The sequence below is a fragment of the Octodon degus genome, unplaced genomic scaffold, assembly GCF_000260255.1.
Source record: "Octodon degus isolate 3935 unplaced genomic scaffold, OctDeg1.0 scaffold00019, whole genome shotgun sequence".
NCBI classification, from domain to species: domain Eukaryota; kingdom Metazoa; phylum Chordata; class Mammalia; order Rodentia; family Octodontidae; genus Octodon; species Octodon degus.
This window is the reverse complement of record NW_004524595.1, coordinates 4600228-4615838: the sequence shown is the minus strand read 5'-3', so window position 1 is coordinate 4615838 and position 15611 is coordinate 4600228. Positions and strand designations below refer to the sequence as shown.

At 41.1% G+C, this 15611-nt stretch overlaps 2 protein-coding genes across 4 annotated transcripts in view; both read left to right on the top strand.

Annotated features, from left to right (window-relative positions):
* The first annotated feature begins 6 nt into the window (after positions 1–6).
* On the top strand, positions 7–4240 carry CUNH2orf16 (chromosome unknown C2orf16 homolog). Its single transcript, XM_023711150.1, has one exon. The coding sequence runs from the start codon at positions 17–19 to the stop codon at positions 4103–4105; it is 4089 nt and encodes a 1362-aa protein (XP_023566918.1). The 5' UTR covers positions 7–16; the 3' UTR covers positions 4106–4240.
* A 284-nt stretch (positions 4241–4524) lies between these two features.
* Znf512 (zinc finger protein 512) overlaps positions 4525–15611 on the top strand; it is a 32732-nt gene continuing 21645 nt past the window's right edge. Inside the window, exons 1-2 of one of the 3 annotated variants that reach the window (XM_004627396.2) lie at positions 4525–4697; positions 5205–5263. In XM_004627396.2, the coding sequence (XP_004627453.1) occupies positions 4668–4697; positions 5205–5263 (89 nt within the window). In that variant the 5' untranslated portion in view covers positions 4525–4667. Of the gene's footprint in view, positions 4698–5099; positions 5264–15611 lie in introns of all 3 variants that reach the window. The other 2 variants (XM_023710935.1, XM_023710936.1) reach the window with 2 other exon arrangements.

Here is a 15611-nt window from a genome sequence, read left to right as displayed (position 1 = left end):
GCCACCTTTTCATGGTATGAATACATTTGCATCTTCTTCAAGGCCAAAACCGTATTGTATAAATTCTACTGGGTACAACCCTGGATCATATTTTCAGGGTGTGAATTCTTTTGCATCCTCTTCAGGGCCAAAACCTCAGTGTGTAAATTCTACTGGATGCAATCCTGGGCTACATTTGCAAGATGCGAAATCTTCTGGATTAACTTCAATTTCAAAACTTCAAGGAATGAAGCCATGTGAGTTGAATTCAAGGACAAAAATTCAAAGCAAGGCATCTATAATAGTCAACTCTGAACCATACTTTCAAGGTATGAAATCTTCTGAGTTAATTCCAGGGACAAAATTTCAAGGAGTCCAATTTTCAGAGAACGAACAAGTTGTACAACCTGTGTTCACTTTAGGGCCTCTGTTAAATGATGAGAAATCTGTGGTAGTTTTCCCAGATCCATTACTTAAAAATGTCAAGTCTGAGGAGTCGAGGAAACCATCTAAACCACCGCTTTCTGGTATAGACTCTGTAAAATTGATTTCAGGCTCTGGGCTGAAGAACTTAAAATATGAGTTTGCACCAGAGTTATGTTTTCAAAATTTGCAATCGGTGGAACTGAGGCCAGAATCCCAACAGAGAGCTTTAAATAGCCAAGAGTTGAATATAGGATGGCAAGGTGTAAAATCAATAGTGTTGGCACCAGAGCCAACTAGGAAGCTCTCACCAGGACCAGAGCTAACTAGTGTCAAATTTTCAAATTTGTTTCCAGAATCACAGCAACAGGATATGACTTTGGAATTTACTCCACAGCAAAAGTTGCAAAGCATAAAGTACACAGAATTATCTTCATTATCTCTGCAGCAAATTCCAAAATCTGTGGTGTTAGCTCCAAGGGCACTGCCTCAAACAGTGAAATCTGGAAATCAATGTCTGAGAACAAGTTATCCAATCACAGAATCCTCTGACATAATCCCAAGAATAGGGCATCACTGTGTAGAATATGCAGAAATCATCCCAAAGCCAAGGCATCAAGACCCTGAATATGTGAATTCAATTTCGATACCAACATATCAAGTTATAGAATCTTCAGAAAAAACAGAAGGATTAGTGCATAAAGGCACAGACACTGTAGAGAAATTTGTAGGGTTGACCCCAAAGCCAATACGTAAAGCCATGGAATCTTCAAGGACTCCTTTGCAAATAGATATTCAAGTATCAGAATTTGTTGATCTGACTTCAGTACAAAATGATCAAGAGCCAAAATCCTTAGAATTTACTACAGGAAAAAACCATAAAATTCCAGCAACACTGGGATTCCAGCATTCTGACATCCCAGGAGTGGCTATCATATCTAAGGAAAGAATGACAAGGAAGCAGGTGGAGAAATTAGAGGACTCACTCCAGAGCTATTCTCAACACCCACTACAAAGTTGGAGACCACCACTTGGGTCCTTCCAGGCAGGATTAGGGGCTCAAAGAGACTCTGTTCGATCTTTTCTGGGGAGACAACAGAATGTCTGGGAGAGTCATGCCTATAGGCAGAGACTACCTAGAAAATATCTCTCCACAATGCTAATGCTGGGGAATGTCTTAGAAACTACTATGGAAAGGAAGGTTTCTTCTCAAACATGTTTAGCAAAAAGATCTGGTACAGATATCTGCCAATCTGTTCAGAATTTATTTGGAGTTCCAGCTGAACTAATGGAATTTTCCCAGCCCCAGCTAAAGAAAGGTCCAGATACTATTTCAAAGCCTTCAGTGTTTAAAAACTACATTCAGAGGCATCCTTTATGCCATGGTCATGAAAAAAGAATGGGCTTAAGGATATGGACACGTGGCTTTCCATCTTCCATAATACAGCAATACTCTGGGACTAGACTGAGAATAAAGAAATCAAACTCAAAGCTCAGTGATGAATTCCAGGAAGTCACTCAGTACATGCCAATGCCATGTGTAGGGGATCAGCTTCCTACCCTAGTAGAGTCAGAAACTTCCTTCAGGATATTTCACAATCAGGAAGATCTTACTCCCTGTGAATCATGTGATTCACAGACAAGGATTTTTGAGCCCCTACAGTCCCAAAAACCAAGTTACTTTTCTCGGGCCAAGAAAGACTTTTCAGACCAGTCCCATTTGCTACAAGATCTGCAGCTAAAAATTGCAGCAAAACTCATGAGAAGTCAAATACCTCCTAATGTGCCTCCACCTCTAGCTTCAGGTCTTGTCCTAAAATATCCCATCTGCCCACAATGTGGCCAATGTTCAGGATTTAACTGCAATCATACTATTTTACATTCTACTTCTGGGCCTTATATTCTTATCTATCCACAGCTCCATCTTGTGAGAACTCCTGAAGGTCATGCTAAGGTCCAGGTGCGTCTTGGTTTTAGGTTGCGAACTGGAAAAAGACCTCAAGTGTCAAAGTATCATGGAAGAGACAGACATACCATACCAAGAAGTTTTATATCACTATCACAAAAGAAAGCTAAAATCTACCCTCCAGCTTCAAAGAATGTTGGTCCCACAAATTTTCAGTTTGGATCTTCCCAGTGTCCTGTTCTTTCCCAAGTCCACATCAGGAAAAAGCAACAGGACAGCCCTGAATTAGTCAAACAGACAGAAATTGAAGAGTCTAGACACTATGAATTCCCTACAGTTCGCGCTCTATCGGACAGTGATTTTGAAAGCAATCAAGATGAAAAATTTACTGAAATGAGAACAAAAAAGTCCTCTGATTCAAAATATCCAACAAAAAGAATCACAAAGGGACCTAGAGCACAAAACACAAAGTTCCACACATACAATAGAACCACAATAGAAAATACTACTGGGGAATTACCAGCCACTTTAAGGAGGAAGAGGATTGGAGCAACTCAGACAAATACTGCTTCTTTAAAAAGACAACCTAAGAAATCCTCCCATTCCAAGTTCATGCAACTGCTTTTTCAAGGCCTAAAGAAGGTATACCAAACAGCACACAGGATTATGCCTTTTGTTGGTGAGAAGCCTGAGGACGGGAGGATAGACAATTTGAGGTCAAGTGAAAACTATAATTCACAACAAAAATCTAGGGACTATAATTTAGCAAGAGATAAGAAAGGAGAGAGGATGCCAGCTGACAAGCAAAGGGCAACAAGTCCAATCACTAAGCAGAAGGATGTATTTTGTGGATCGTCAGACAAATGGAGATCAGCTCAAGAGCTACAAAAGGATAGCTTTTCCCATCTCAGACCTCTACAGTTGCTCAAGCCCACAGCTTCCCAAAGAGGAATTACTTCACACACTACCTCAATCATTCATCCTTTGGGTACAGTTCAAAATGTCAGTGGCAGCACTGCAAAAAAAAATTTCCACAGAGATGAAATCTCCAGCCAAGAGTCTAAGAAATTGCTCAAACCAGGAACCAGAGTTCAGGCACAATGGAGAAATCTACCTGGTTCCCTTCAGAAGAAAACCTTGCAGAGTCATCTCAGAGAGAAACACACGCACAAGGTGGGAAAGCACCATGGGTCCTACAGGAATAGAACCCAACACAATCCCTCTGACAAGAGCTCAGGCAGCCCCTATCACAGTCACCATCTCAGTCCCTCAGAGAGGCGACCTCGCAGTCCCTCCGAGAGGAGGTGTCGCAGTCCCTCGGAGAGGCGACATCGCAGTCCCTCAGAAAGGAGACACCACCGCAGGCACTCAGAGAGGAGCCGCCGCGGTGCCTCGGAGAGGAGCCATGGCAGTCGGTCTGAGACAACCACCCCTCACCATCCCTCTGAGAGGAGTGGCCATACTTCTGGGACAACCCTTCACAGTTGCTCTGAAAAGAGCCATCCTGGTCCCTTGGAGAGAGCTCATCCCAGGACCACTGACAGAACCCGGCACAGCTACTCTGAGAGGAGCCAACGCAGTAGCCAACGCAGTCGCAGTCGCAGTCGCAGTCGCCGTCGCAGTGGCACTGAGAAAATCCAACACAGCCCTGCTAAAGAGAGACTCAAGGACAATTCCCCCAAGGAGAGGCCCAGACATAGTTTGGCAACAGACTTCAAGGGTTACTCAAATCTATCTCCTAGGGACACTACTAAAAAGTCCAAAAGCAGGGCACATTTGGAGGCCCGAAGTTGTTAGATGATAGATGTCTCCTTCTGTTCTCCATTTAGCTCCCCCTTTCCAGTCTTTTTTCCTCCTCAGCCACTGCCTCCAATTTCCGCCTTCTCGGCGAGGAAAGGGCTTTTCAGGCCTCTCTACTAGAGGGGAGGGGAGCGAGAACGAGTCTGTCATTTTTCTAAGATCAATAAATGGACAATAATTGATCTCCGGGTGCATTTACAAAATCGCTCGCCACGAGAGTGAAGGAAGGGACAGCGCGCGCGTTGTGCAGAGCGATGGAACACAGGGACTGAGGGCCTCTCGGACCGGGGGCGTCTCCGTACTCCGCCCCTTCGCTCCACCCCTCCTCCCTCAGTCTCCTCGGTCCTGCGCTGCAATGGGGGGCGGGGTCTCCTGGACTCAGCCAGTCGTCACGTGACCGATCCCGCCGCAGCCCCCTTGGAAGCTGCTAGGCGGAAGTAGACCTTCAGACCGGGGCCGGGCGGCACTGAGTCCACATCCGGGAGAGGCGAGGAGAGCGGAAGTGGCGTTGGTCTGGACGGAGCCCTTGGGTGAAATTGTTAGGCGTGGAGAGGGAGTGATGTCTTCCAGGCTCGGTGCAGTCCCCGCCGTGAGTTTCTTGGCGTGACCGTTGTGCTTTAGAGGTAGCGCTGTTGAGCCGGGAACGTGCAACTGCTCGCTTTTGTCCCATGCTCAAAGAGTTGGTTTTATCAGACCCCATCGTAGGCCCCACCCTTTTAAATCAGATCCACCTGTCCCCCTTTTCCCACTTTTTTTCCCCTGTTCCCCACCTTCTGGTACTCACTTCGCGCCAGATTGCCACGAGTTTCGGTTTCTTTTACGTCCTCAAATCCCTCCCATATCCGTTGTTTTCTTTTTTCCCCCCTTTTAGAGCCTCCCTCTGGGGCAGGACTTTGAGAATGGGGGAAGATAGAGGCTCTGGCATTGTCTTTTCATTTTAGTAGGACGACATATTTTTCCTAAAAAGTGTTGCGGTCTTCCTTTGAGATAGTCGCCCCGAGGGAGCTTCTTTTCTTCTCGACACAAGGGGGATTCATCTCTTCGTGGTCGAGGTTCAGATATCCTAGCACTCACTCGTCTGCTTGTGATTTGCTAGACCCCGGGACCCACATCCTTTAAGCAGCAGAGGAGCACCAGAATCGTGGGAGCGAAGAAGTAAGTGAGGTTTTTGAGGTCTTTTTATGATTGTGTCTCCAACTCTTGTCCGTGGAACTGATGAAAATGCTGCATCCGCACTCACTGTCCAGTCTCCTAGCCACCGGCTATCTATAGCTTTGGGGTTTTAGACACTTGAAATGTGGCTAGTGCAAGTGAAAAATTGGATTTTAAATTTTATTTAATTGAAATTAATTGAAGTAGTCACCTGTAGCTAATGGCTACTGGATTGGACCATGCAGGTTTAAACGTCGTGTTAAAGAGGAATACCTGGCTTGCAACAACACAAAACAAAAAAGAGATATTCAACTAGGTGCTAGTCGTGAATTTCACCATACATATAAATTCGTGCTCATAAACACATTGATGAGCTTTGGAAGGAAGATGAAAATGGCTGTAAGAAAGCCTTTTTATTTGACTGGTTTGTTTTGTATATTAAATGTGCTGTATTTTTCTATGGTTAAAACAAAGAAAATAGTCTCATGAACTAGGAATTCATTAGATGATATGTCTGCTTTCTACCCACTGTGTAGGTTAGCTGTATGAATATGAAAAACAGAAGTGGCAGTCCAAAGTGGGAAATTGGGAACTTGGTGTAGCACAACACAGTGTAGTAACTAAATATTTTAAAATGGAAATTTAATGTGACTTTTGGGAGAGGCAGGTTGATGGCTTGGAAAAGGAATGGGTTATCAGAGTAGGTTGTTCCTAAGCAGAGGTTTGAAAGTTGAGGAATAATGCAGTTAGCTAGTTGAATGGGTTTTTCACAAGAGTACAACATTTGAACAGATAAAAGAAGTTAACATGGGAGCCAGTAGTTCTACAGGGCTGGCATGTCAAGGGAGGGAGTTGGTTCAGATAAGGAGAGAGGTAAAAGGAATACAGGATGTCTGTGGCTTTCTGGGTATGGCAAATGGGTGTTGGAGTCATTCAATGAACCAGGAATTTCTCAATGAAGAGCAACATATGGAAGAAGTACAAATGGATGAAGAGCTGGTCTGAAATTTAGAATCATCAGGTATAAAAATTATTGAACATACACTCTTTCACAAGATTAGTATTCAGTTAACCTTCTAGGGAAGGTGGCCCAAGTAGTGTTTCTCAGTGTGTACCTTGGTTCACCTAGCGATAATTGTTAAAAGGTATAGAGATGACACTAATATTCAAAAGGATTTTTTAAAAAATGGCAAGAAAGATGTACAAATGAATGGGCTCCCATTCATAATCAGAATTGGGATCATTGGGGTACAGTGATCTTTGATTTTAACTAGCTTCCTAGGACATTGTGAAGTTCAAGATCAGTGGTGAGAAGTGAGACTACAAGAGTAGAAAATGAAACCATGGAGAACACTAGTATTTAAAGGCAGATAGCACCAAAGAAATCTAAGGATACTAAAATGCTTTTCTGTTGAAATTGAGAAAAATGAACTATAGGGTCTTAAAAATTGTTTCTGATCAGAAGAGTCAAATAGACTAACATTTTCTTGTAGTCAGAAGCTAAAACTTGGTACCCCAATGACAAATTATAAAGTCATTTATGATTTTTTTTCTTTTTTTAAGGAAGATTTATTTAGCTCACAGTTTGCGGAGGTCTCAGTCCACACTCAGCTGGCTCCACGGCAGGGTGGTGTGGCAGAGGGTAACAGTTCAAGGCGGCAGAAGACGGCAAAAGCAGCAGGAGTAAAAAGGGAGAAGGAGGGCAGAGACTGATTTTTTTTTTTTTTTTTTTTTAAGATAAGGTTTTGTTCTGTAGTTCAGGCTTACCTTGAACTCACTGTGTAGCTCAGGCTGGCTGTAGGGTGATCTTCCTGCCTCAGCCTCCTTAGTGCTGGGGTTACAGGCATGTGCCAAGCCCCATAAAGGCAATCATGATAGTCATTATTTCATAATGAAAATTGTCAGGGAAATTTGAAATGAACTTGGTTTTCAACAAATAATCAAATGCCACAAATTGATTTGTAGATAGCATAAGATACATGAGAATTGTTTTTGTTTATTCTTTTAAAAACAATGCAGAGGGCTGGGAGATAGCTCAGTAGAATAAGTGCCTGCCTGGCAAGTACAAAGTTCTGAGTTCAATCCCCAGTACTGGGGGGGGGGGGGAAGTAATTAAAAACAATGCAAAAAACCTGGAGGGAGGGATTCTAAGTGTCTTGACTTAATGTCCAATATATTAATCATGCTGATCATAGTTACTATGGATTTTTCATGTGTATTTATGAGGGGATATGAGTATTTTGTCTTCCATTGATAGTAAAGAAATTCTTATACAGAGAGTCACTTAAGAGGAGTCACTTGGCTGTTAATGGCTTGATGGTACCATTCAGACTATTGAATTGAGCTTGTTACCTCTTTAGGATGATAGATTTTAACCCTACAAAACTGTCAATTACCATTAAACCATTTTTTCTTTTCTTTTATGTTTGTAGAACATAAGAATGAGGTGTAGTGGTCCCTCATTTATCATGGAGGTTATGTGCCGGACCACCCCCAAGATAAGTGAAAATCAGTGAAGTAGCGATATTTATTTTAGTATGTATATATATTTTAAGGCTTTATAAACCCTTCCAACACTCCTATAAACCTTCCCTACACTGAAAAACACTTCTAATGTTCTTAACCATTTTTTAAACTCGTAAACCTGTGTAATTTTAACAACATACGTATACTATACAGTACTGCAAAATCTGTGATATAGTGAAAATCCATGATAATTAATTTAGACTGATATGTTGAAAACCTGTGGAACAGTGAGTCCGTGAAACTCACACCACGAAATAGCAAGGAACTACTGTACAGGGCATGTAACACATTTTGAACTGAGTGTAGTGGCGCATCCCTGTAATCCCAGTACTCAGAAAGCTGAGGCAGGAGGATTGCTACAAGTTTGAAGACAACCTGGGCTATTAGTGAATTTGAGGGCAGCATTGGCTACAGAACAAGGCCCTGTTTCAAAATACTAAAACCAAACCGAACAAGTATTTTGATCATTTCTATTCCTTTACCCTCCTTTCTCTTATCACTCTCCTCACCCTGATCCCCTTTCTCATTTCCTAGAAGTCTGCCTTTTTGCTTGTCATTATTTTATTCATTTATTTGTTCATATTTTAGGTTTCTCACATAAGAGGAGGAAGTATTTGATATTTAACTTTTTGTGTGTTTGATTTATTTTGCTTAGTATTACAGATGTAACATGATGATCATCAGTTCTGTTCATTTTCCTGTAAATGACATGATTGTATTCTTCGTTATGGCTGGATAACATTCCATTGTGTATATTTTCTTTATCCATTCACCTTTGATGGGTATCTAGGTTGTTTCCATAGCTTAGCTATTGTGAATTGCATTGCTATCAATATAGGTATATATTGCTATTCCATTGAACTTTTTTTTATATCTTTATGTAGTTACAACCCGTTCTTATTAAAGTATAGGGCTGGGGAAATAGCGTGGTGGCCTAAGTGCCTGTCTGGAAAGCGCAAGGTCTGGAGTTTAATCCCTGAGACCACATGTCATGCCTGTCCAGACCCCCGGGCATTGTGGTGCACACTTGTAATCTCAGCACTGGGGGGGCTGAGACAGGAGGATCACTATGAGTCTGAACTGTGTAGCAAGACCCTGTATAAAAAAAAAATGTACATTGTGATCAGCCTTGATATATTTATGCATCTCTGAAACCACATTTATTTATTTATTTATTTTATTTTTATTTTTATTTTTTTGGGTGGAACTGGGGACTGAGCTCAGGCCTCTGCCCTTGCCAGGGAAGCGCTTATTCCACTGAGCCATCTCCCCAGCCCCTGAAACTACATTTTAAAAAAAAAATTGTTTATGCATTTGGTACAGGATTTCCCTCTGCAGCTCGGACTTGTAGTGATCCTCCTGTTTCAGCCTCCCCAGTGCTGGGATTACAGGTATGTACCCCCATGCCTGGGGTTCTGGAGTTGGCATGGCATGCGGTACCTGAGATGAAACCTGTGCTTGCCAGGCAGGCAGTTAGACTGCTGAGCTGTCTCCCTGGCTCTGAAACCACATTTTAGATAACAGTTTTTTTTCACTATTTTTGTTTTGTTTTGCTTTTCTTTTGTTTGATTTTTCTGAGGCAGAATCTCACTGTGTTAGCCTGAACCTGGAACTCATTATGTAGCCCAGATTGACTTTGACCTTAGTGATCTTCCAGTCTCAGCCTCCCAAGTGCTGGGAATTACAGGTAAATGCCACCATGGCTACTCCCCCACTTTTTTTTTCATCAGTGCATCTTGGTTGTACAGATTAACGGGTTTCATTTTGGCAGATTATTTTTTTTTTGCGGAACTGGGGGTTGAACTCAGGCCCTTGCGCTTGCCAGGGAAGTGCTTATTCTACTGATCTTTTTTTAATTTTATAGGCTACACCCCAGTTTTTTTGTGGCACTGGGGATTGAACTCAGGACTTTGTACTTGCCAGGCAAACACTTAACTGTACTGAGCTGTCTCCCCAGTCCCTACACCTAAATTTATTTTTCCTACACCTAAATTTAAAAAAAAATATTATTTTGAGGGCCTCTATGTCATTCATGTTGGCCTTGAGCTCATTGAAATTCTCCTACCTTTGCCTCCTGCGTGCTGGAATTACAGGCGTGCAGCCCCCCTGCACCAGCTTTTAAGGCAGATGTGTATGTGGGCCTAACAAACTTGAATTATTTCCTCCCACACTCCTCTCACCCCTCCCTCACTCCTACTTTGACATGTAGTGGGGGAAGGTTTCAATGTGTGTAATGTATTTTGATCACATTCCTGCCCTGTTACCTGTACTTACCCCCCCTCTTTTCTTCCTCTTGTCAAATAATAGTTTCCTTTCTTGTCCTATTTTTTATGGTCTATTTAATGTATTAGAATGAACACAATATTTCTGAGTCTGCCATATTTTGTTCAACATGATGATCTTTAGATGCCTCCAGTTTTTTACTAATAATAAAATTTCATTCTTTTTGTGGCCAGTGATACTCCATTGTGTAGATACACCACATTTTCTCTACCCATTCATTTGTTAGTAATGGGCACCTAGGCTGGTCCTGTATCTTGGCTATTGTATATTATAGCACAATAAATGTGGGCGTGCAGATGTCCCTGTGGTATGCTAATTTTATTTCCTTTGGGTGTATTCCATGGATGGGTGTAGTTGGGTCAAATGATAATTCTATTTTTAGTTTTTGGAGGAACCTTCATATTTTCTGTAGTGGCTATATGTACTAGCTTACATTCCCACCAGCAGTGTCAGAGTGCCCCAAGTCCTTACCAGCATGTATGTATGTATGTATGTATGTATATATTATATATGTGTACACTTGTGGTTTTGTTGATGGCTATTATAACTGGGGTAAGATAGAAGCTCTGTGTAATTTTGATTTACATTTTCCTCATTTATGACATGTGCCTGTGTATGGTACTAGAGACTGAACACAGGACCTTCACATTGAGCTACATTCTCTCTCCCCCCCCCTTTAAAAACTGTGACCCAGAGTGTCAGTTGCTGAATTGCCCATCTTGGGTTTGAAAGTGAGATCCTCCTGTCTCAGGCTTCCAGGAGGCTGGAATCAGAGGTGTGTGCCATGATGCCCAATCATGCATGAGTCTTGTATGTACAGATGTTTCCATTTCACTTCATAAATACCTACCAGAGTATTTACCATCCTAGGATGCTTGGGTCACATGGCAGAAGTATGGTAAACTTTTTTTTTGAACAAGGGATCAAACTCCGGACCTTATGCTTGCCCGGAAGGTAGTTTATGCCACTGAGCCATCCCCCTGGCCTTACGGTAAGCTTTGTAAGAAACTGCCTGTATTCTATAGTGGTATCATTTTGTATTCACACCAGCAATATATGAGACCCTCTTTTTCTTTTAAGCTAATTTAATAGTTGTATAATAATATTTCATTTTAGCTGGGCATAGTGGTATGTGCTTGAAATCCCAGCACTCAGGAGGCTGAAGCAGAAATGTTACTGACGGGGCTGGGGAGATGGCTCAGTGGAATAAGCGCTTCCCTGGCAAGTGCAAGGACCTGAGTTCAATCCCAGGTTCCACCAAAAAAAAAAAAAAAGAAATGTTACTAGGAGTTCAAGGCCAGCCTGGGCTACATCGTAAGTGTAGGCCACCTTGAACTGCACAGTGAGATACTTGTCTCAAAATAATAATAATAGTGATTTGTGAATTTTATTCATCATTTGTAAATAAATGTTGAACCTCTATTCTGCTTATTGGCCATTTTTAAAATCATTTATTTGAGGCTGGGGAGATGGCTTAGTAGAATAAGCAAGCACAAGGTCCTGAGTTCAATCCCCAGTTCCAAAAAAAAAAAAAAATCATTTATTTATTTGGTACAGAGTCTCACTATGCAGTTCAGACTAATGATGATCCCACTGTCTTAGCCTCCTCAGTGCTGGGATTACAGGTGTGCACCACCACACCTGTTTTTACCCAGCCGGTACAGCTCGGGGCCAGAACAGCGTGTTGAACCTCGGTCCTTGCGCTTGCCAGGTAGGTACTTAGACCACTGAGCTGTCTCCCCAGCCCAGCCATTTTGTGTATCATCTTCTGTAAAGTATCTGTTAAATATGTTACCCTTTTTTTTTTTTTTTTTTCAGAACCGGGGATTAAACTCAGGCCCTTGCGCTTGCCAGGGAAGCGCTTATTCCACTGAGTCATCTCCCTGGCCCCAAGCAATTTTTTTTTTTGGAACTAGGGGTTGAACTCAGGCCCTTGTGCTTGCCAGGCAAGTGCTTATTCTACTGAGCCATCTCCCCGGCCCCTATGTTACCTATTTTTTAAAAAAATTGGATTGTCTTAAGAATTCTTTTGTTGTTGCTGTGCCATCTAGGCTGGCCTTGAAATCTCAGTGATCCTTCTGCCTCAGCCTCCTGAGTGCTGGTATTACAGGTGTGCGCCACCATGTCTGGCTATGAATTAAATTTTTAAAAAATATGTTCTGAATGCAATCTCTTTGTCTGATGTATGTGTTTAATTATTTGTTCCCACTCTGGCTTGCTTTTTTTTTTAATGGAAAAAAGGTAAAACAATTTCATAACAGAATACTAGGGGAATAACATCATTGTTATCTATAAAATAGTTGCTTAAGACTACAAGATATGGATGTAAAATACCTGCAATTGATACTAGCACAAACCTTCCTTTTCAGTGAACTAAGAGACACTAACACTATTACTGACTTGCATTTTTTCCTTTCCCATCTATCCTTTTTTCCTCCATCTTATTCCTTTATTCTTTTTTTAAAAATATTTATTTATTTATTTATTTATTTATTTATTTTGTGTGTGTGTGTGTGTGTGTGTGTGTGGCCAGCTCAGCCCACCAGGGGGCAGGGCGGGCTGGCATGTGGTGCTGGGGGATTGAACCGCGGTCCCTGTGCCTTGCTTAGCTTAGCTTAGCTTGTTCTAAGTAGGTGCTTTAGACCACTGAGCCATCTCACCAGCCCCTCCTTTTTTCTTTTGAACAATTTTTTTACCATTTTACAATATGTATTGTACATTTTAGAACTTGTTAACTCCAGTTTCTCATACTAGGGAGACAATATATTGTTTATACATGTGAATCTGACTTATTTCACTTAAGAATATGGTCTCAAATTGCATCCATTTACTTCAAAAAGTGTCAAGTTTATCCGTTCTTATAGCTGAGTAGTACTCCATTGTGTAAAAATACATCTTTTTTTATCCATTCTTCAGTTGAGTTATTTCCAAGATTTAGTTATTATAAATTGTGCTGCTATAAAAATGGGTGCACATGTATTACTGTAGTGTGATGTCTTTAATTCTGAGAAGATACCCAGGAGGAGAAGAGCTGGGTCAAGTGGGGCCTCTAATCCTAGCTTTTTGAGCAATCTACACACAGTTCCTCAGTGGTTGCGCCAATCTGCCCTCCCACCAGCAGTGCAGAAGGCTTCCTTTTCCCCACAGCCCCTCCAGCATTTGATGACAGCCATTCTTTCTGGGGTGAGATGGGGGAATCTCAGTGCTGTTTTAATTTGCGTTTCCCAAATGACCAGTGATGTTAAACATTTTTTTCATGTATTTATTTGCCATTTAGTGGGAAAAAAACTTAGCCAATTATCCCTCAAAGGACTTCTACCTAAAACATTTTAAAGAGTTGAAAAAATCAGACCCCTCAGATTCAAAGATTCCATTATAAAATGGACATCTGAGATGAATACAATTTTAATTTTGTTAATGTCTTGTTTTTTTTTTTGATCCAAGATCTTGCTATGTATCCCAGGCAGACCTCAAACTTGTGGTGTTCCTCCTGCCTCAGCCTTATGAGTGATGGTATGTGCCACCACACTCAGCTCTTAATGTCTTTTGAAGAACACTTAAAATTTACCATTAATTTTTTTCTATTTGTTTCTTTTTTTGAAATCCTATTTAAGAAAACCTTTCTTCCTTTAATTACAAAGGTTTTCTCTTTATTTTCTAGAAGTTTTACCAGTTTTTCTGTTTTGATTTTTACAGTAGGGATTGAACTGAGGACTGTTGCACTGAGCAGCATCCTCAGCCCTTTCATTTTTTTCTCTTGAGAGACAGTTTCTGCTTTAAGTGCATCCTCACATTTGAATGTATTTTTTTTGTTACTCAAAAATATTTTAAAAATTTCTCTCATTTCATTTTTGAGGGGCCAGTGAGATAGCTCATCGGTCTAAAGCGCCTGCTTAGGCAAGCTTAGACAAAGCGTGCAGGGACTGCAGTTCGATCCCTGGCACCACATGCTGTGCCAGCCCCACCTCTGGGGTGGTTGAGCTGGCAAAAAAAAAAAAAAGACGTTATGATTTAGGGCCGGCCAGATAGCTCAGTGAACTAAAGTTCCAGCTTTGGCAGAGTGCAGAGGCCAGGGTTTGATTCTGGCCCAGCTGCTGGGGTCGCAGAGACGGCGATTGAGACTAGGCCTGGACGATGCTGCTCAGTGCAACAGTCCTCAGTTCAATCCCTGCTGTACAAATCAAATAGAATAATCCCAGCGCTTGAAGGCTGAACACAGGGGAATCTCTGTGAGTCTGCTCTACATAGTGAGACCCTGTAGACCCTGTACCAAATACATAAAATAAAATTTCATTTTTAACCTATGAGTTATATAGAGAATATATTACTTAATTTCAAGATATTTGGATCTTTGTGGGTTTGATTATTTACTGTCAATGATTTCTAAGTTATTTCCAGTGTGGACAAAGAAAACATTGTGGTTTTATCCATTAAGTTAAAGTTTAAGGCTTACGGCCCCACATATGAACTCTCATGGTGAAGGCACCTTGTGCTCATTGAGAAAAATGTGTATCCTGTGTGTTAGCTTTAGTGTTTTATAAATATTAATTACCAGAGCAAGGTGACCAATAATGTAGTTCAGATCTTTTGTGTCTTTTGTAAATTTTTATATAATAATTCTATTAATTGCTGGGAATTCTCAAAATTTTCTAAGGTTGTGGAGTGTCTGTTTTTCCTTTAATTCTGTCAGTTTTTGCTTTGAGGCTCTATTATTAAGTACATAAAACGGGTAATTATGTCTTCCTAGTAATTTGAGTTTTTGTCATTGTGAAGTATCTCTTTTTATCTCTGGAAATGCTCTTTGTCTTGAAGTCTGTTTATCTGAACTTAAAATAGCCACTCCAGCTGTCTTATGATTGCATGGTATAATTTTTCATGCATTAATTTTCATTCTATATATGTCTTCAGAGAGTGTCCCTTGTAGGTAGTAGCATATACTAGTAGGGTATTGCTTTATTTTAATCAACTCTCATTCTTTTTTTAATAGGCGTGTTTAGACCATGAACGTGTATTGAGATGGTTGTATTTAGGTCTGATTTTTATTATTCATTCTCTGTACCTCTGTTCTTTTGGATTAGTTGACTGCTTAGAGTCTCAAATTTATGGACTACTGTGGATGTGGATTTTTGTCTGATTTGATACTGGAGACTGAGCCCAGGGCCGTGCACATACTAAGCAAGCACTCTACCAGTGACCTAAGTCCCCAGCCCTTTGGGTTTTATATTTTATTTCATATTTTTAAAATTTTGAGACAGGGTCTCACTAAATTTCCCAGGCTGGCTTTGGATTTGCGATCCTCCTGTCTCAGTCTCCCATGTACCTAAAATCATAGGTGTGTGTCGCCATGCCTGGCTTTTTTAATGGTTGGTCTTAGAATTAAAATACACATGCATGTCCGTTCCATGTCTACTTAAGAGTCAGTGTTCTGCTGCTTTGCTTATTGTAGAAACATCGCTACAGTCTAAATCCTTTTAGCTTGTTCATAGCATCAGGGCATTATCCGTCTCAGTTGTATTTCCTCCATCTGCACGTCTTTCCCTTT

Coding starts and splice junctions, on each gene's coding strand:
- CUNH2orf16 (XM_023711150.1), top strand. CDS start 17: ATGAATACATTTGCATCTTCTTCAAGGCCAAAACCGTATTGTATAAAT.